The 22,001-nt window shown below is 41.8% G+C and overlaps 1 protein-coding gene across 1 annotated transcript; it reads right to left on the reverse strand.

Moving 5' to 3' along the window:
• Positions 1-43: 43 nt before the first annotated feature.
• LOC145630189 (uncharacterized) lies at positions 44-21,287 on the reverse strand. The gene is made up of 5 exons (XM_081682443.1): positions 20,663-21,287; positions 20,329-20,530; positions 781-1,162; positions 510-676; positions 44-266 (listed from the first exon to the last, which is right to left on the reverse strand). The coding sequence occupies exons 1-5, from the start codon at positions 21,285-21,287 to the stop codon at positions 44-46; spliced, it is 1,599 nt and encodes a 532-aa protein (XP_081538569.1).
• Positions 21,288-22,001: the final 714 nt, after the last annotated feature.

The raw sequence follows: 22,001 nt of genomic DNA on the forward strand, positions 1-22,001 counted from the left end.
ATATTCACACATGCTTTTAACGTAGGCGCACTTCGAACGACGCCTACACAATCCCATTTTGTTGTGGGGTTCCTACACAAGTAGTCTGATGGTGTATCCCTTTTCCAGTATATAACTCAACAATTCTACCCTCAGTAAATTCTTTATCATTATCAGTTCTCATACACTTAACAGGAAGATTATGTTGTTTCTCGGCAAAGGCAACAAAATCAAACAGAATTTGAACAGAATCAGATTTATATTGAAACATATGAATCCATGTCATTCTGGTGAAATCATCAACAATAGTGAGAAACATAGAGCAACCATTTTAGGTTTTAAAACGAAGAGGCCCCCAGATATCTACATGAATTAACTCAAAAGGAGCAGAAGATTTTATTTCACTAGAGGAAAAAGACAATCTAGTTTGTCTGGTCTTAGGACAGATTTGACATATACTATCACAGAAACCTTTATTTTTCACATTTGGTAAAATATAGCCTATTTGCTTAAAAGGAAGATGACCTAACCTCAAGTGCCAAAGCTTAGCATCATTATTTTCTACACTAGCATATGTAACTATATGATTACTTACAATAGTAGGAGAAGTAGGATTAGTATCTTTAGCAGTAGGAGAACTAAGGCCCTCAAAAGGAATAGGAGGAATATTATCAGCAGCATGATATAACCCAGACTTCTATTTACCAAGAACAGTTTCCCTGGTCAAGGAAGGATCCTGTATATACAAGAATTAGAAGTGAACTTAACACTACAGTTTAAGTCCTTGCAAAGTTTATGAACAGATATAAGGTTGAATTGGAATTCAGGGACATATAAAACATTTTTTAGGACTATATTTGGTTCTAAGGTGACTTCTCCTATTTTAGAAATGGTGACTTCACTCCCATCAGGTATGGTTATTGTATTATCACCTTGTTGCATTTCAGAATAAGAATCAAACAAAGATAAATCATAACAGATGTGATTTGTTGCTCCATTATCAACAATCCAGCCATGTTTAAAAGCTGAACATAAGCACATTTTACCAGCAAAGTAGGCTGCAGACTTAGTCTCTTTTTTTGAAGCTGTTGCACTTGTTGTATTATCATCATTAGGTGTCTCCAGGAAATTCATCAGCTTAGCATACTGCCCTTTTGTAAAAGTAGCTGTGACAAGATCATTACTTCATCACCATCATTATTCTAATCAGCAGAGAAAGAACCATCACCTTGAACCATATTTGCAAATCTCTTTTGGCCATTAGGCTTGTAATCAGCTGGGTACCTGTAGACACCTAAAAATGTCTCCCCAAAACCAAACCCGATGATAAATAACCTTTCACCGCCACTATTGGTCGGGTTTAGTATTTTATCCCGAGAGTGCTTAAAAAATCGTATCTTATTAAATTCTTGTTTTTGAAAGGTCTATGGATCAGTCTTGGTGTTTGGTAAAAGCATAGTTTTAATTTGTTAATTAATTTTAAGCCCAAACCTTTTTATTTTATTATTTTATTTTTTGGCCCAAATATTTTATTTATTTTTATTATTTTCTTATTTTAGCCCGAATAATAAAAGTCAGAAAAAAGCCCGAAATTATCAATCGGCACTTAAAAAGCCGAAAGAAATTAGGGTTAAAAATGAATTTAGACGGAAAAATGGACTGGAACTGACCGTGTCACGGTCAAGCTTGACCGTGTCACGGGAACTCTTCCCGTCTGACGGTGGGACTTCCCGTGACACGGGAGGTCTGCCGTGACACGGGAAGTTCCGTGTCCTTTCCGCGTAAACCCTTGACGCGTTTTCCGTCCCGTTTTCTGAAAATTTCCCGCGTCACTCCAAAACTGACCGTGTCACGGGAACTTATACCGTCTGACGGTACAATCTAACCGTGTCACGGTACAGTCTGACCGTGTCACGGGATACTTTTTTAGGGTTTTTATCATTTTAGGGTTCCGTGTGCTCCCTAAGCACATTTCCCTATAAATAGCCCCTCATTTCTGATGTACGGGGCGACGAGAATTCGATTATTCTTATTTTCTCTCTTCTATGCTCTTAACCTAAACACTAGCCTACCCTTTTCACTTCAAAATTCCTTCTTCAAGCACTCAAAGGAGTCCATATTTTACTCGAGTTCTATCCTTAAACCAAGGCGTGAAAGGTAGAATCGTTTGAGGGTTTGGCCCCAAAATTAACCTTGTTTTTATTTAATTTAATTTAATTGTTGTTTTATTATTTTCTTGAAGTTACTAACTCGTTTATTATTTTGTAGTTGCAAACAAACAGATTCAAAGTAAGGATCGTGCTCTTTTTATTATTATTGTTTTTCTAACGATTTTTATGTTGTTGGAATTATGATTAAATTGGTTTTTATGTTCATATTGATTTTATTATATTTATGATCACTATATTGCATGTTAAAGGGAATATGTAATTGAAAATCACGCCTAATAAGATAATTTGGACAACCGGTTTAGGTTCCTTTTAATCTTGTTGTTTAATCAAGTGATCACAATATTTTAGAATTATATGTTGCATTAATATTCAACCAATTTAGCTTAATAATGGTTTGGAGCAAATTGAATATTTTGTTTGTATGCCTTTGAGATCGCAGGAATCATTTTTCACTATAAGAATCGAGTAGAGGCCAATACGGGCGAATGTGACTCCATGACTCACTTCGTACCATCATCCCCGATCCTCCTTTCGTGGTTCCGAACCATATGGAGTTAGTAATCTCATGGATTATGAATGGGGTGTAACCTTCACGGGTCAATCGTTGTTGCCTATCGTTGTCCCTTATCGTGGTTGCCTTTTTATGATCCGTGGACGGTTTACAAGTTCCTTAAAAACTTGTTGGCGGCTCCCTACTTTATTTGTCCCTAATCGTAATGTCAATTCCCACTTCCTATGAGTGCCAAGCATATTCACAACATGCTTTTAACGTAGGCGCACTTCGAGCGACGCCTACAATTTGGCGACTCCACTGGGGAGGATTCTTAATTATTTATCGATTTGAGTGATCGGTATTTAATTAAGATGAGTGGATGAGACTTGAAAGATTCTTGAAAAACTATTCCTGTGATTAATTTGGCATTTTTGCATCTGCATAGACGTTTTAACGTCACATTCAGGTCTGTCCCGTAGGAAAAATTGGATAACTCGGTTGCGCGCAAAAGCAAACAGGGCACCAGTCAGATTTTCTGACTGCCGTGTCACAGCAGAGTCTGCCGTGTCACGGTACAGTGTACCGTCTGACGGTAGACTGTACCGTGACACGGGAATTTCTGCCGTGTCACGGCAGTCCTAAAAACTGTCCGGTGACCTATTTTCTTTTCCCACAGTCGACTTCCTTCGATTTTTCTGAAAAAACGTATGTGTTCTACATGCGTCTTAGCCCCGGGGGATTTAAGCTCTATCAACCCAAAAACGCTCATGGCAATAAGGGTTCATCCGAGTCATTAAATCTACCCAAACCATGGAGTCGAGTTCGATTTCATCACGAACTCGCGGAGCCGCCCGTTGGCATACACCCTCAAGGGAGGCTGCCTTGCTAACGCGTCCAAACTCTTAACCATGGTACCCTTTTGACACCCAAAGCTTGACCAATAGTTGAACATAGATCTTGACTTTAGGTTGCGAACTTTTTTTGCATCATCGTGCCTAAATGCTATGTGTTTGTTCGGTGCTAACCCTAATGTGTTTGCTCTTTTTGTTTGACCCATGACCGAGGGTTTTTATTCTCACATAGTAATTAGTACGGACTTAAAATCGATTAAAATCTGAAAAAAATCACAAAACTGACCTGGAACTGCGCACCGTGTCACGGCATTTTCTGCCGTGTCACGGTGAACAGTGCCGTGACACGGTAAAGGCTACCGTCTGACGGTAAGCCTTAACCGTGTCACGCCAGTCTGTACCGTGACACGGTGCCCAGGAAAGTGTCCCGTCAGTCTTTTTTCTCGATTTTTGTGTCCAGTATTGAGTCGTGTCTAGTTATACGGTCAAAACACGTGTCTATAACCTCACCTAATCACTCACATATTATGTCCGCACTTTTTTTTTAGTCATGCACCACTTTTGACCGTTTTTTAGGGAAGTTTCGTTTGTGTCGTTTTTTTTTTTGGAGTAAGTCGGATGGTATCCTCCCATGTTTTTTTTTTTTTAATAAGTAGAGCTTCGATATAAAAAAAAAAAAAAAAAAAAAATTAATCCGGATAGGTTAAGGTCAAGTTTGGTCATTAAAGGTGTATTTGTTTCGGTGTCACAGCGCTTGGGCAAGAAGCAAGGGTAGATTGTTACGGTTCGAGTCCATACCTCAACAACCTCTCGTACCAAAGAGGCGTACAAGGAAACCACCTCAGTCATCTCCACAAGATCCGTCTCCAGTCTACTTTCAACCAATGGCCACTAAGGAAGACATCGAGAACCTCAACAGGACAATCGAAAGGTTGTCTGACATGATGCAGACACTCACTACTAGAGTCAGCACTGTAGAGCAAGATAAGCAAAACAGTGTTACTGCTGCTGCGATGGACAAGATCAAGGAACAGATGAGTAAGATTTCAGAAGAGTTCACTTATGTGGAACAACCTGTCACTTCCTCGTCCATGAGAGAGAAACTCCCTGAAAAATTTTCCACTGCTGATATTCCCAAGTTCAAGCCTACTGATAACCCGTTGTTCCATTTGAAGGCTTTTTCTGCAACTATGGCTCTTAAGGGAGTAGATGTGACACTCTTCCCTACGGTGTTTCCTCTTTCCTTAGAGCATGCCTGTCAACAGTGGTTCTACTCCCTAGAATCCAAGCATGTCGCGACCTGGGAAGATGTTGCTGAAAGCTTTATGAACCGATACAAGTGCAACATTCAGGCCAAGACTTCTGAACGTGAACTCTCCATTCTCAAACAGAAAGAGAATGAAGGCTTCACTACTTACCTAAGCAGGTGGAGAGAAACAGCTGCACTCCTGGTAGACCCTCCCAAGGAGAAGGAAATGGTTCGCTTGTTCATTGCCAATCTGACGCATAAATACAAGCAACACTTGAAGTTTCTGCCTTTAAGTACCTTTGAAGCTGTATACGATATTGGAATCAATATCGAAGATGAACTGATGAAGTCTGTTGGTAACAACAATAACAGCAGCACTTGGAAAAACAAGAAGAACGACACTCTTTCTTCTTCGTCTTCTAAGCCCAATAATGCTACCAACAATATCAACATTAATGATGTGCTGGCCCTTAATGCTCCTCCTCAAAGATTCCAAAGGCAGAGGAGGTTTTATACGCCTTTGGGAATGACTTATGATGCTGCTTATGACCGTCTTCATGGTCAGGGACTAATTATGCCAATCGGACCATTTCCAGAACCTCGACCTGAGAATAGGACCGCTAGCTATGACCCCAATGCTTATTGCAAGTATCATCAAGGCAAGGGTCATAACACTGAGAAGTGTTGGAGGCTGAAAGACGCAATCCAAGACCTGATAGATGCTAACCAACTTCCTGTCCCTCCAGGGGGCAAGAAGCCTAACATTCAAACAGGTCCTCTTTCTGATGCTTTGGCTATCATGGGAGATGAAGTCTCCTTTGATCTGTCAATACTCATTCACCTGCGAATGAACCTCTGCCAGAAGTTATATTTATCTCAAGCACTGAAGAAGTGAATGGGATTTGGGATAGTGATGATGAAGATATCTATCTCAAAGATATAGCCTGTTCGTCTCTCGGCACCAGTGAAGATGTTTGGGGGGACCTTGAGGTCAAGGTTCTCACTAGAAGTGGACGGTTGCAACAACCTAACCCACCTCCACCTCCACCACAATCAAATCCGATAGTTGATCCCATCGACCCTGTGAATAGCGATGTGGTCAAACAGCTACAAAAGACCAAGGTGGAGATGAATGTATGGAAGCTTTTGGCCACTTCCCACGAGCATCGAAAGGCTGTAATGAATGCTCTGGTGAAGATAGGAGTCGATGACGACATGACCCCCCAAGGACTGGTCAACTTCCTCACTACTGAGCTGCCGAGTACCAGCAATCTGATTTCCTTTTCTGATAAGGATCTACCCCCGGAAGGGGACCAACATAATAAGGCCTTACACCTCACTGTGGTGTGTAGGCAAATGAATGTTCCTATGAGCCTGGTTGATAATGGCTCTGCAATCAATGTGTGCCCACTCCGTACTGCAAAGAAGTTGGGTATAAAGAATGAAGAGTTGACTCCCTCCACTCAGGGGATTCGAGCTTACGATAATACTCGCCGTCAAGCCGTGGGTACTATCATACTGAATATAACCACTGGGGCCGTTGAGCGTCGCACCAAGTTTCAGGTGGTGGACATTAAGGCCTCTTTCAATCTGTTGTTAGGACGCCCTTGACTTCATGAGCTAAAGGCGATTCCGTCGTCGCTTCACCAGAAAGTGAAAGCCATAGTGGGAGGGATTCCGATTACTATCGATGCTTCTCCTATGCGCATTCAAGTTATTGATACCCCTATCGTCCATGTTGAACACGACGAGGAAGATGAAGATCTGTGGGGTTTTTCTTTAGATGATGTTCTTGCGATCGAAGAAGAGGAAAAGTGTCATCTTGACTTCGATCCTTATTCAAACACTAGTATCAACGCCATTCTGAAGAAGCAAGGTCACTTTCCTGGAATGACCCTTGGGCTCAAGAAGAAAATGGCTAAATCTTGGGGCCATCCTGGTGCAATCAAGAAGGACACTTTCGGCTTAGGATTCGAACCGACAAAGGAAGACTTGAAACGGGCCGCCTTGAAATTGAAGGCTCGCAACAATGCTCGAATCACAAAGACAGAAATGGCCATGGATCCATATCCGTTTACTCTCAACGGCCAGTACATCAAAGAAGGGGAAGAATTCCCATGCTATGAATTTCCCGAGCCATTTGTCCATGATGGGATCCGCGAACCAGGATTCGAGGTATTCCTCGATTGTGACTTCCTCGATGAAGAACTCTCCATAGTCGAGAAGTCAGCCAGCTTGAACTCTGATGATCTGGGAATTAATCTTCTTTTTGGAATGGAGAAAAATGAATCCAAGCCGGTCTGCAATGATAACTCTGAGCTCGTTCAAGCGGTCATAGCAAACAAGGAGTTTGATCCCTCCGAGTTAATCGTCCAAGCTGACAACATTTCAAGGGGATGGCGCAAGACATTGAGGATCACTACGCCAAGTGGAGAGAAGTTGGAAATAACCACTGGCGAGGGTCCTATGTTTGATGAGTCTGGGTCCGAGTCCGAGTCCGAGTCTAAGTCTGTAGATGAGTCCTTAGAGTTTGAGGCCGACCCTCTTTCTGCTATAGAGTTCAGCCCTGAATCTTTTGTTGAGCCTTATCCTTCTAGTCCTAATAATTCTGGTGAGGTCGCAGCTGACCTTGCCTCTCTTGATGTATTAGCCAGTGAATTAAATGAAATGAATACCTTTGCTTACGATGTGTGCCATTCCCCTAGCCCTGATCAATATTGCTTTGCTAATGATAAAAATGACAAAGAAATAATAAAAGCAATGGAAGAACACGAAAATAAAACAGCAGTTATTGAAGATACAGAAACAATTAATATTTCCAATGATACGACTGTTAAAGAAGTAAAAATTGGATTAACACTAAGTCAAAATGAACGCAAAGAGCTAATTAACTTGCTTAGTGAATTTGTTGATGTATTTGCTTGGTCATACCAAGATATGCCAGGAATTGACAGGGATATAGCTCAGCATACGATACCACTCATTCCAGGTATGAAGCCTGTCAAACAAAAGCTGCGCCGAATGAAACCAGATGTGGCTCTCAAAATCAAAGAAGAAATCAGGAAACAATTGGCCGCAGGTTTCATCAGAGTATCCAAGTATCCGGAAAGGATAGCAAATGTGGTCCCAGTTCCAAAGAAGGATGGAAGGGTCAGAATGTGTGTTGATTACAGGGATCTCAATAAAGCAAGCCCAAAAGATGGGTTCCCTCTACCTCACATTGACATTCTGGTCGATAATACAGCAAACCATGCACTCCTGTCATTCATGGATGGTTACGCCGGATATAATCAAGTATTGATGGCCGAAGAAGACATGGAGAAAACCACATTCATCACACAGTGGGGTACATATTGCTATACGGTAATGCCATTCGGGTTGAAAAACGCGGGTGCCACCTACCAAAGAGCAGCTACAGCACTTTTACATGACATGATGCACAAAGAGGTGGAGGTCTATGTTGATGACATGATTGTCAAGTCTAAAGATCGCCCAGGCCATATTGTCGCACTTCGCAAATTTTTTGCAAGACTCCGTAAGTATAACATGAGATTAAATCCAGCAAAATGTGCATTCGGAGTCACGTCAGGCAAATTACTTGGATATGTGATCAGTTCTCGAGGGATTGAAATAGATCCTTCAAAAGTAAAAGCGATCATGGCCATGCCACCACCCAAAAATGAGAAGGAGATTCGAGGCTTCATTGGAAGGTTGCAGTACATAAGTAGGTTCATTTCAAAGCTCACAGCAATATGCGAACCTATATTCAAGAAGCTTAAGAAGAATGTCCCAATCACATGGGATGATGACTGCCAAAAGGCTTTCGACAAAATCAAAGAGTATTTGGCAAATCCACCCGTGCTAGCGCCAGCAATACCTGACTTTCCTCTTCGACTCTACCTTACAGTCACAAGAGAAACGATGGGGGCAATGCTAGCACAAGAGATCGAAAGCAAGGAGAATGCAATCTATTACTTGAGCAAGAAACTCCAAGGATATGAGACGCGATACACGCCACTCGAGAAGTTGTGTCTCGCACTTGTATGGGCCGCACAAAAACTGAGACATTACATGCTCACTCATACAGTGCATGTCGTGTCTAAGATGGATCCTCTCAAATATCTGTTCGAGAAAGCAACACTCAACGGCAGATTATCAAGATGGATAGTCAATCTAGCTCAATTTGATTTGAGATTTGTGCCACAAAAGGCCATCAAAGGTTCTGCAGTTTCTGACTTCTTAGCAGACTTTCCGCTAGAAGAAGCTGAGAAGGAAGAAGATGAGTATGATTTCCCTGACGAAGATTTACTCATGACCGAAGACGATAGTAGGACACTCTATTTCGATGGAGCTTCAAACCAAAAGGGATGTGGTGTGGGAGTCTTGCTCGTATCACCCAATGAAGAACACATCCCAATTTCCATGAAGCTCGACTTTGATGTCACCAACAATGCCGCAGAATATGAAGCATGCATTTTGGGATTAGAAACAGCTGTCGCCTTGGGAATCAAGAAACTCAGAATCTACGGTGACTCTTCACTAATCATTAACCAAATCTCTAAGAGATGGAAAGTGAGGAGTGAAAGTCTCGCTACATATCAAGCTCACCTGGAAACTCTCACGGAGCAACTAGATGAAGTGGAGTATACGTATCTGCCAAGAGAAGAAAACCAGTTCGCTGACGCACTAGCTAAGTTAGCATCAATGGTGCGAATTCCAGCTGACACGATCAGAATGCCATTGACCATAGAGAGAAGGTATGAACCAGCTTATGTTCATGCACTTGATGATGAACAAGAATCACAGGAGGAAGACGAAGAACCATGGTATACAGACATCCTTAATTATGTGACAAGAGCAGAGTATCCTCCTAATACTGATAAAAGGGCACGCCGTGCTTTGAGGCTCCTGGCCTCACAGTATGTGCTCATCGGGGGAGAACTCCATAAGAGAACCGCAATAGGAAGGAATCTCTTATGTATAACCAAGAAAGACGCACATAAAACCATGGAAAACCTTCATGCTGGTATATGTGGAACTCACATGAATGCAAAGATGTTAGTCCAAAAAATTCAACGACAAGGTTACTATTGGACTACTATGGAGCGAGATTGTCACGAGTACGTCAAAAAATGTATGAAGTGTCAAATCTATGCAAACTTACAGCATGTTCCACCTTCACTTCTCTACACATACACTTCTCCATGGCCTTTCTCCACTTGGGGCATTGACATCATTGGCAAAATCTCCCCACCAGGACAAGGAGGGCATGAATTCATTCTCGTAGCAATCGACTACTTCACCAAATGGGTCGAGGCAGCCTCATATGCCAAACTGACGGCAAAACACGTAGCTCAATTCATTGAGAAAAATATTATATGCCGCTATGGGGTACCACATGAGATGATCAGTGACAATGGAACACATTTCCAAGCCGAATGTGCGGAATTATTACAGAAATATCATATAAAACATCATCGATCATCACCTTACAGACCACAAACAAACGGAGCAGTCGAATCGGCCAACAAAAACGTGAAGACCATCATCGAAAAGATGACGGAAAATTATAAAGATTGGCCAAGTAAGCTACATTTTGCCCTTTGGGGTTATCGAACCTCTGTTCGTACATCGACAGGGGCTACCCCCTTCTCCTTGGTCTATGGCGTCGAAGCTGTACAACCAATCGAGCTCGAGATACCTTCTCTCCGAATCGCATTGGAAAGCCAACTAGATGAAGTCGACTGGATTAGAGCAAGATACGACGAACTGGTCTTGCTTGATGAAAAACGCTTGGCAGCTTTGCATCATGTCCAAACCTACCAACAGCGTATGGCACGACATTTTAATAAAAAAAGTCAAAACCAGGAATATCAAAGAGGGTGACCTAGTGCTTAAAGCACTTCGCAAAAATGTGTTAGATCCAAGAGGAAAATTCAGACCGAACTGGTCAGGCACGTACATTGTTAAAGCCATCCTGTCTGGCGGAGCGGCACAATTGGTAGACATGGACGGCAACGACTTCCATAATTTAACCAACTTGGATCAACTCAAAAAATTCTACACCTAGTCGCATGGGTTCATGACCCAATAGAGCTACGTCTGGCCTGATTCCTTTTTAGGATACGTAGGCAACCCCTCAAGGGGGCCCGACCACTTTAAAATAAAAAAAATCCTCCCTCTATTGCTTTAATACGTGCCCGGTTCAACATTGCGTCACGACAAAAAAAAAAAAAAAAAAAAAAAAAAAAAGGGTAAATATGCCGCGACACGGGAAGAATTCCCGTCTGACGGGAAAAAAAATCCCGTGTCACGGCAAACTCTGAACGGCAAAAAAGAACAGAGTACCTCCCGTGACACGGGATTTGTTCCCGTCTGACGGAGAACTATTTCGTGCCACGTCACCCTGCCTGCCAAAAAAAAAAAAAAAAAAAAAAAAAAAAAAAAAAAAGAAGTTTTGCCGTGACGCGGGAACTTTAACCGTGTCACGGGACCTTTTGACCGTGACACGGCTGATTTTCAATTTCCCGTTTTATTTATTGGCGCATTCGTTGCGAATTTCCTGTTCGAGCTTTGTTCTTCCATTGCGTCCGACTCCTAGACTCGGATAATATATAAAAGTCATTGTAATTTTTATTTAAGAAATAAATACGCTATTATTATTAAAATAAATGCGATTACAATATTGGCATCATACGCCTTATTTTAAATAAAAATTAAATAATAAAATGCAAAGCACTATTGATCTAATCTCTCTTCTCTTTAGGAACATCCTTCTCTTGTTCAATTAGGTCGGCCTTCACCATTAGTGTGTCTTTTGTAGCCCGAACCGTCACACCCCTAGTCGAACTTTCACCCCTTTCACCTTTCTTGAACTTTTTCGGTTGCTTCTCCCTATACACCATCTTTTCTTTACCCTTTCCTTTCACATAGGTCTTCTTTCTTGGCATCTTAGGAGTCTTAAACTCAATTCCTTGTGTTCTCGGACCTAGGCGGTCTTTAAGAGGAGCTTTCTTCTCTCCAAGACGACTCTTTACATCAGACTTGCGTGATCCGAATCGTTCCCTCCTACTTCTAGGACTCAACCACGCCTTGTATGCACTAGATAATGGAGGAGGAGCTTGATCACTTGCAGAAACGGTCCACAAAGGCCTTCCAATCCAATAAGCCTCATACTTGTGAACGTTACTTTCATGCAACGATACTTCACGAGGACTATCGTTATAGCGTGGAATTACTTGTTCCAGTCCATACTGCCGCATTAGTCGAGAAGGACAGTAAAAAGTCAGTTTGGAGATACTAGGAACACGGCAATATGGAGTTTCATTCGTGCCAACCATCCTAGTAAGCCTCCACCAAGGCACCACCCAACGAATGGAAAATTCTCTCTTTGCAAAGAAATTTTTCCAATCTTCATACGACATGTTCGCAGAATAATTCTTCTTCCTACGGACTAAGTCGTTAGGGCCATATTTTTCAATGTCGTCGGGGGCTTCAAATAATTCCAAACGCTCCATCAACCAAATCTGCAAAACAAGAAGACAACACGAATATAAAAAAAAAAAAAAAAAAAACTGCAGATTCCCGTGACACGGCAGTTTTGACCGTGTCACGGCAGACCCTAACCGTGACACGATGACTGTTTTGTGTCACGGGGGCTATTCAGAGCGTATTTTTACCTGTAATAGTACCAGAGAACCCTTCCTGATGGCTTTCCGGTCAGATTTTTCCTCGTCAAGGCCGCGAAATGTTTCTCCAAGGCACGTCGGCATAGGAGATCTTCCAGATTCTACATGCTCAAGTACAGACGCTAGACAAGCATGTCCTACCCTACCGTTTGCAAATAGTAGCTTGCTAAACATGCAAAAAATATATGCCCTTCTACGATATACATGATAAGATTTAGAGATAGGGCGATTAAAATATAAGTTAGCAAGTTTTTCTAAGTCTACTTCATTACCACAAACAATTCTATTTAAATCTGGATCTGTTAGATTCAGATGGCGTTCAAAGTCTTGGTAATAATATTCACGTAAGGTAGGCATGGCTATAAGATTCCTAGCAGGAAATCCAAAGATTGCACCAAATTCCTCCGGTAGAGGACAGATTTCATCATAATCAAATTTGAAACAATGCGTTTCTGGACTCCAATAGTCTAATGCTGCTCTAAGAAAATCATGTTCAATAGCTACATGTCGCAGGGCTAGCAAACCCCTGACATGAAATAAACTCTCTTTTTTCAGCATTGGTCAAAGAATAAGACCAGTCGCGCAATGTATTATCAAAATTCTGAGACATGATTATTGAAATATGAAATTCTAAATTATTTTGTGTTTCGTAATTATGCACATCATGAATAATCTGGTCTTATTTTATAGCAAAAGCGCTCGGAACTGCCCAGAACTTATCTTTTCGCACGCGTGAAACAAATCGCTGAATGATACGTTTCCCGTGACACGGGAAATTCCACCGTGTCACGGGAACCTTTGCCGTGACACGGCAGGTTTTGCCGTGACACGGTAAACAGTGCCGTGTCACGGCACTTTACGCGCCTGATTTTTTCATCTTTTCCGTATCTATCCGGATTTTTTTTGTAATACTTTCTTATCTTTAACATTTATTTTTTTAGTCTTTCCTGAGAGTTTTATTTCTAATAAAATTCTCACCTTTTTTATTTTTATCTTATAGTCTTCTCTGAGAGTTTTATTTCTAATAATATTCTCACCTTTTTATTTTTGTTTTATTTGTTTTGTTTTCACGAAGATTTTTTTTAAATATATATTCATTTACTCATCATTTTATTTTATTTCTTTTCTTTTCTTTCGGGGAAATTTTATTTTGAGTATTTTCTTTATTTATTTCTTTTGGGGAAGGTCGGTACCCTCCTTTACTCCACTTATATTCTTCGTCGCGTCATTAATAAGTACACAATCACACACAAAGAGTCTCAAACACACACTAACACACGTAATAATAGATGTATAAACTGTAAATAATGTATAAAGAGTTGTAATACAATATGTCAAGTGTCATCATAGCATGTACAAAGAGTCATAATACAAAAAACCCTCGGTCAAAAATCTCTAGAATCAGAATCAGTCGCGTCTCCACCCTGGGTAGGTGGTTCGCCCTGGGTATATGGGAACGGCGAACCAAAGAGTCCCTCGACCATCCGAGTACGGGGAGTAGCGTCCCTACTAGTCCCCGTAGGCCCAGTAGTAGTCAAGCTCAAAGCAGGACCTGTCCAGCCGGAGAACGGAGTAGACTGGCCCAAAGATACTGGAATCGTCGGCGAAGGCATCGTCCCATACAGCGGAACCGAGAACAAACCCGACACTGGTGGAGGAATCCCGGATAATTGGGCCGAGAATGAACCAGGATCCAAAGGAGACCCAAACTCAGGAACTGGAGGCTGTGAAAATGACGGACGCTGAGAAGACTGACCCTGCTGCCACTGAGCCTCCTGGAACGGCTGAGTAGTCTGTGGCTCTCGCTGAGAACGCCGGCGAGCCTCGGGAGATCGTCTACCACGACCAAGCTCCTCCTCGTCCGAGCCTCTGGGCCTCGAGCGCGAGCGGGACCTCCGTCGCTCCTGAAAAAACACAAAATCAAAAGATGTCAATGATACAAAATAAAACAAACGGTAGAAATAATAATAAGTGATACCTCAAGGACGTCGCTAGAGCTCCGACAACTCGCACCACGCCGAAGCTTGATAATGCAATACTTCAGCGCGTCCACCAGCTTCATGATTCCCATCACCTCTGGGCGGTTAGGCTGAGGATAAAAACAAAGAAAAATCAGTAATAAGCAGCATTAAAGGAGTGGATAATGCGTCAAAGAAAACTCACTGGCTCAAAAACCTCGGGCACGGACTCCTGCGCCTGTCTATAACCCTCCGGTGCGTCGGCAATATGATCCTCCGTGATACCGATCGGCCCAGGGTAGCGGACAGACTGAGGAGGAATCTGAATCCTCCCCACAGGGTGAATGGTCGTCTGAAAATATGATCAAATAATCAAGTTATTTGACTATTTGAAACAGAGACTAGCAAAGAAGATTCTCGAAAGAAATCATACCTCGGGAAGACGGGGTAGAGGAGCCAGAGAGGGAAGCAAATCCCGCGCGTAGTCACTCTCCATGTGAACGAGCTCCTGCCACGGAAAAGTGTAACGCTCTCCCCTGTTGATCAACCCTTTGATCAAGCGGGAGTCCAGCATCGACTCTGGCAGGGAAGAAGGCACCACAAAGCGATCGCCGCTATGCTGACGGACGACTCGCTCCCCCAAATACCAGACGAAGCGCCCAGTACCAACCAAAATGGTACGGTACACTGAAAGACGTAGGGCCTCGGGTAGGTCAGTCATCCCGGCCCAAGGACGATACTGAACATCAATGGGAACCTGGAAACCATAGAAAGTTAGGCGTGAAACGACAGAAACAACATCAAAAGGAAAAAACGCAATAAAGCTAATCCTTACGCCAACGGAAGAGGTGCCTCGGCGTAGTACCCCACGAAGCGCCGGAACAGACTCCACCCGTGACTCTCCTCGGTCGCGCCAGCTGGCCCCGACAGGAAAGTCGTGGACCGCTCCTCGACGCCGGCGAGGGGCCAAGCCTGGGAAGTACTCGTAGAACCATATCTGCAACAAAGTGATACTTAGTACACGAACCGAACAAGCCGAAATGAAACAAGAAGGGAAAAGATCATCACCTCTACGACTCTCCACAGGCCGTAAACGGTGATAGGAGACTCATCATTCAGCTGACGGCAGCCATGACGTAGGGATAGAAGAAGATCCGCGTACCCAAGACTGGCCCAGTTGTAGGATCCTATCTCGGGAATCCTGGCCAAAGAGGGGAGGTAGCAGAGGAGCACGCGTGAACTCCTATCAGGAGAAAGAGTCATAGAGATCAGGATCAAGATGAAGATCCGCACCCGCTGCTCGGCCGTCGTATCCTCCATATCAAAGCCACGGGCAAGAACTGAAGCCGACTCCGATCGTCCACTCCTAGGACCACCTCGAGATACTGGTCGAGTCCTGATGTGCTGAACAATCGGACCCAACAAATCAGCTACCTCAGCCGATGCCCAAGATAGATCGGACATCTAGCTTACTGCCCGATCAGTAAAGCGCAGCCCGCTGATCATGCTGAAGTCTAAGGGGGTCACCGTCATCTCCCCCCAAGCAAGGTGAAACGTGTTGGTAGTATCCCAGAAATACTCCAACAATGCGCGAACGACCGTCGCACCGCAACCCCGGGGGCTGCGAAACCCTACAACTGTCGAGTAAAAATCAACCAAGCCGGACGACTCCCATAAAGCGCGCGTAGCAGGATCCCTCGTAATAACCTGGTGAAGCCGAGGGATCAAATCACCGGCTCCGGAACCGTGCTGGCGTAGTGTACCATCGACTATGCCAGAGAGTGCGCGGTGAGAGACGTGGTTTTCACGATAGAAAACCAGCTGGTCCGGGGTCCATGAAGGTGGAACCCACCTATTCCTACTCGTAGATATCCGAGGCTCGGACTCAAAGACGTCGTCGTCCATGTCCTCAGGGACCGTGGGAGTGTCCTCCCGAAAAGCCCGACGCCGGCCGCGGGTGGAAAGGTCGCAGTCTCGTCGTCTAGGCATGCTATTGTCAAAATCTAAATGTTTAGCATCATTTCCTAAACATTCAATTCAAGTTGCATATTTATAAATAAAAATCTAAATACTTAGCATCATTTCCTAAGTTATTTAGTTCTTTATTGAATTATAAATGTTTAGCATCATTTCCTAAATATTTTAAAATTGCAATCTAAAAACTTAGCATCATTTCCTGAGTCATTTAGTTGGTTATTGAATTATATACCTCAAGGCTAAAATTTGGCAAAATTATGGTATTTAGTTTCTCCACGACAAACTAATACTACAGTTCTCCTAGCCGCATGATACTATGTTCTCCATGACAATATAGTACATATGCAAAATATGAATCAACACATCATTTCACAAAAATTCACCATTTCAAAGCATGAACATTATTTCACAAAGTAGCACCCAAAAATGGTGATTTGTTCAATTCTCCATCAAATCATGCAATTTTTGTCTCAAATTTCTCACAAACACACATGTACACATGTACAAATAAAATCATGGCAAGAATTTCAACATAAAGCTTCAAAATCAAAAACCCCCAAATTGATTTTTTTTAGGGTTTGTCATGAAATTGTTAATGTGAAGCAAATTCAAAGCAAAAATCAAAGGGAGCTTACATGGATGTGTGTAAAAAGTCGAAAATGAGGAGAAGATCGAGGAATTACAACAAAATTGGTGAAGTTTGAACTCCAAAACTCGAAAATATGTTCCGGTCACCAGCGTAACTGCCGCGACACGGGAAAGACTAACCGTGTCACGGTCAAAAGCAACCGTGTCACGGCAAACCTTCAAAGCTGACGGGACTCCGGTGAACTGGACGGCAGCACAGGAACAGAAACAGAAGTAGCAGCAAAACAGCAGTAGCGCAGTAGCCAAACAGCCGCAGCAAAGCAAAAAAGGTGAAGGAAAAAAAGAAAAAAAAAAAAAAGAGAGACTAACCGTGTCACGGTCGCCGTTACCGTGTCACGGCGAGCTTTGAACGGCCGGCGGTTAACGCCAGGCGTGGCGCGGCAGCTTTTGGAAAGAGAGAAGCTAAATTGGTGAATGGTGAAAGCAAATGTGAAAGCAAGAAGAAATATGAAATGAAAAAATGGTGCACGCGGATTTAAAGGCGGAAAAGGACAAAAAGAGCCGTTGTTGACTGATTCAAACAGCGAAAATAAAAAAAAAAAGAAAAAAAGGAAAATATGTGTCCCGTGACACGGGATACTAGTCCCGTCAGACGGGAATCCCTTACCGTGTCACGGGAACCTTCTGATGTGGCGCGGCAAATCCGAGCCTGGTCAGGGAATATTCTTAGCTTTTTGACCAGCTTGGCTGACTTTCCGAGTTTATTGGGTGATTATTTTTTTCGCTACAGTTACGCAGAAAATCCCAACTGATGTTTAAGGGGGACTAAAATTACCATTTTACCCCTGGCAAGCGTTAAAGCCTATTTTGCGGCATTTTAAACATTTAATATGGTCGGATAATCGGCTCAAAATTGTGAATCATTTACAGCCCATGTTCGGGGATAATCAAACCACCATACACTTATCAATTTTCAGCAACCGTCGACTTTCCTCAGGCTTGGAAAGCGTTATCGGTGGATTTTTCTTCAAGTATAGAAAACCGCCAAGTCGGCTTTCCTCAGGCTTGGAAAGCGTTATCGGTGGATTTTTCTTCAAGTATAGAAAACCGCCAAGTCGGCTTTCCTCAGGCTTGGAAAGCGTTATCGGTGGATTTTTCTTCAAGTATAGAAAACCGCCAAGTCGGCTTTCCTCAGGCATGGAAAGCATCATCCGTGGATTTTTCTTCAAGTATAGAAAACCACGAAATTCCTTTGTCGGCTTTCCTCAGGTATGGAAGGCATTATCGGTGGAATTCTTCAAGCATAGAATGACACCAAATTCGTCTGTCGACTTTCCTCGGGCATGGAAAGTATTATCCGGTAGCTTTCTTCAGGCTTAGAAAGGTACCAAACTCTTCAGTCGGCTATCCTCAAGTATGGAAAGCGTTTCAATCAATGTCACTCGGTAGATTCCTTCAAGCATAGGAAAATACCAAACTCGTTTGTCACCGACACACTGGTGCCAGATATGTATTCTGTCCCTTTACTCTTTTATCTGTGGAATTAACATTTTTCTGCAGGTATCGGCGTATACAGAGTGATTTAGGATCGCAGAACGTCTTAAATCATTCTCCGTCCTTATCGACTACTTTGACTATCGTTTTCGAAATTGACGTTTCTACAAACTCAGTCAAAGTGGGGGCTTCTGTAGACACCTAAAAATGTCTCCCCAAAACCAAACCCGATGATAAATAACCTTTCACCGCCACTATTGGTCGGGTTTAGTATTTTATCCCGAGAGTGCTTAAAAAATCGTATCTTATTAAATTCTTGTTTTTGAAAGGTCTATGGATCAGTCTTGGTGTTTGGTAAAAGCATAGTTTTAATTTGTTAATTAATTTTAAGCCCAAACCTTTTTATTTTATTATTTTATTTTTTGGCCCAAATATTTTATTTATTTTTATTATTTTCTTATTTTAGCCCGAATAATAAAAGTCAGAAAAAAGCCCGAAATTATCAATCGGCACTTAAAAAGCCGAAAGAAATTAGGGTTAAAAATGAATTTAGACGGAAAAATGGACTGGAACTGACCGTGTCACGGTCAAGCTTGACCGTGTCACGGGAACTCTTCCCGTCTGACGGTGGGACTTCCCGTGACACGGGAGGTCTGCCGTGACACGGGAAGTTCCGTGTCCTTTCCGCGTAAACCCTTGACGCGTTTTCCGTCCCGTTTTCTGAAAATTTCCCGCGTCACTCCAAAACTGACCGTGTCACGGGAACTTATACCGTCTGACGGTACAATCTAACCGTGTCACGGTACAGTCTGACCGTGTCACGGGATACTTTTTTAGGGTTTTTATCATTTTAGGGTTCCGTGTGCTCCCTAAGCACATTTCCCTATAAATACCCCCTCATTTCTGATGTACGGGGCGACGAGAATTCGATTATTCTTATTTTCTCTCTTCTATGCTCTTAACCTAAACACTAGCCTACCCTTTTCACTTCAAAATTCCTTCTTCAAGCACTCAAAGGAGTCCATATTTTACTCGAGGTTCTATCCTTAAACCAAGGCGTGAAAGGTAGAATCGTTTGAGGGTTTGGCCCCAAAATTAACCTTGTTTTTATTTAATTTAATTTAATTGTTGTTTTATTATTTTCTTGAAGTTACTAACTCGTTTATTATTTTGTAGTTGCAAACAAACAGATTCAAAGTAAGGATCGTGCTCTTTTTATTATTATTGTTTTTCTAACGATTTTTATGTTGTTGGAATTATGATTAAATTGGTTTTTATGTTCATATTGATTTTATTATATTTATGATCACTATATTGCATGTTAAAGGGAATATGTAATTGAAAATCACGCCTAATAAGATAATTTGGACAACCGGTTTAGGTTCCTTTTAATCTTGTTGTTTAATCAAGTGATCACAATATTTTAGAATTATATGTTGCATTAATATTCAACCAATTTAGCTTAATAATGGTTTGGAGCAAATTGAATATTTTGTTTGTATGCCTTTGAGATCGCAGGAATCATTTTTCACTATAAGAATCGAGTAGAGGCCAATACGGGCGAATGTGACTCCATGACTCACTTCGTACCATCATCCCCGATCCTCCTTTCGTGGTTCTGAACCATATGGAGTTAGTATTCTCATGGATTATGAATGGGGTGTAACCTTCACGGGTCAATCGTTGTTGCCTATCGTTGTCCCTTATCGTGGTTGCCTTTTTATGATCCGTGGACGGTTTACAAGTTCCTTAAAAACTTGTTGGCGGCTCCCTACTTTATTTGTCCCTAATCGTAATGTCAATTCTCACTTCCTATGAGTGCCAAACATATTCACAACATGCTTTTAACGTAGGCGCACTTCGAGCGACGCCTACAGTACCCTTTTAACTTGAAGCATCTGTCAATAGTATGACCATTCATCCTGCAATGCTCAGAGAAAAACATGCTTCTCCCTTTATAACCAACACCATTATTTCTTCCTTGAAAACCACCTCTAGTCTGAGAGCCAAAATTCTGATTGTTCTGACCAGGTCTATTGTAAGGATGATAGTTAGGCTTATCATTAAATCTTCTTCTATCTGCTGCAAATGCAAAAGCTTCTGAATTATTGCTAGTAACAGTATTCTCACTAATTTGCTTATGCTTTTGTTCTTATAACAACATTCTATAAGCTAGAGGTAAAGTAGGGAGAGGCTGCATCATTAAGATGTTACTTCTAACTTGTTTGTACTGATCTTTCAATTTCATCAAAAACTGTAACAATCTGTAGTCCTGTTGTATCTTCAGAAATCTTCCTGTAACATTACAGGTACAACCATTGCAAGTACAAACTGGAATTGGGTTAACGTCATCAAGTTGATCCCAAAGAACTTTAATCCTAGCAAAAAACTCAGCAATCTCCTCAGTTTCTTGATGAACAGCAGAAATCTCTTCCTGAATCCTATATAATTCAATATAAGAAACCTGACCATATCTTTCCTCCAAATCCTTCCACATTTCTCTTGTAGTTTTGTAAAAGAAGACACTCTTCTTTGTGACAGGTCCTAACACTCCATGAATCCATCCTATCACCAAATCATTACACCTTACCCAAGCCTTGTAAGTGGCACTAGTAGAAGATGGAAGAGGTAGAGATCCATCAACAAAGCTCAACTTATTCTTAGTAGCTAACCCAATAACCATCGACCTCTTCCAAGAAGAGTAATTCTCACCATCAAACACTTTAGAGATGAACTTATGAGTACTATTATCGGAAGGGTGTATATAATAAACTGTATTAGGATCTTGAGTAAGTTCAAGATTCCTATTAGAATTATCATTATTCTCCATTCCAGCCATTATCAAGAACTATCAAACAATCAATTTTTCCAAAAAAAATACCCACGATTTTCAACAACAATTTCCAGAAATCGATTCAAACTACTCAACAATCAATTACTCTTTAACAACAAATCCCGGAAGCCAATTCAAAAAGAACTTCAATTCGGTATTCAACCAATTTCCAACCAAAAAAATTATACAAAAAACCTCAATCAATCGAAACAAACCCTTAATTAAATCGATCAATCCAGAAAACAGAATCAAATACACTAGCAATTACTTCAATCAACCCAGTAGATCTCAAACCAAAAGAATTCCACAAACAACCAGAAAATTGAACAACAAAGAACTTCAATCGCAGTAAACAAAAAAATCGAACGAAAAATCGATTGACAAAGATAGAATGAACCAAAGAAAACGAACCAGAAGAAATGGCAGAAAATATGCCGCGGAACCAAACTTAGGATCGAATTATTATCTACTCTAATACCATGTTAAATTTTTGAAACAATATGAAATGGGCATGGCAACCCGAACAAGGAGGAGAAGAGTTTGATCCACAAAAAAGGCTTTGGAGCTTCCATACTAAAACCAATTGGCAATAGTAGGAGGTACTCCTCTACGTTATAAAGTGAAACCATCTCTCCTCTTTCTCCAATGTGGGATACTCATAAGTGGGCTACAATGGGTTTCAACAGTATGTATCGAAGCCATAACTTAATAAAGAAAGTA

The sequence above is a fragment of the Chenopodium album genome, chromosome 1, assembly GCF_948465745.1.
Source record: "Chenopodium album chromosome 1, dcCheAlbu1.1, whole genome shotgun sequence".
Taxonomy (NCBI): domain Eukaryota; kingdom Viridiplantae; phylum Streptophyta; class Magnoliopsida; order Caryophyllales; family Amaranthaceae; genus Chenopodium; species Chenopodium album.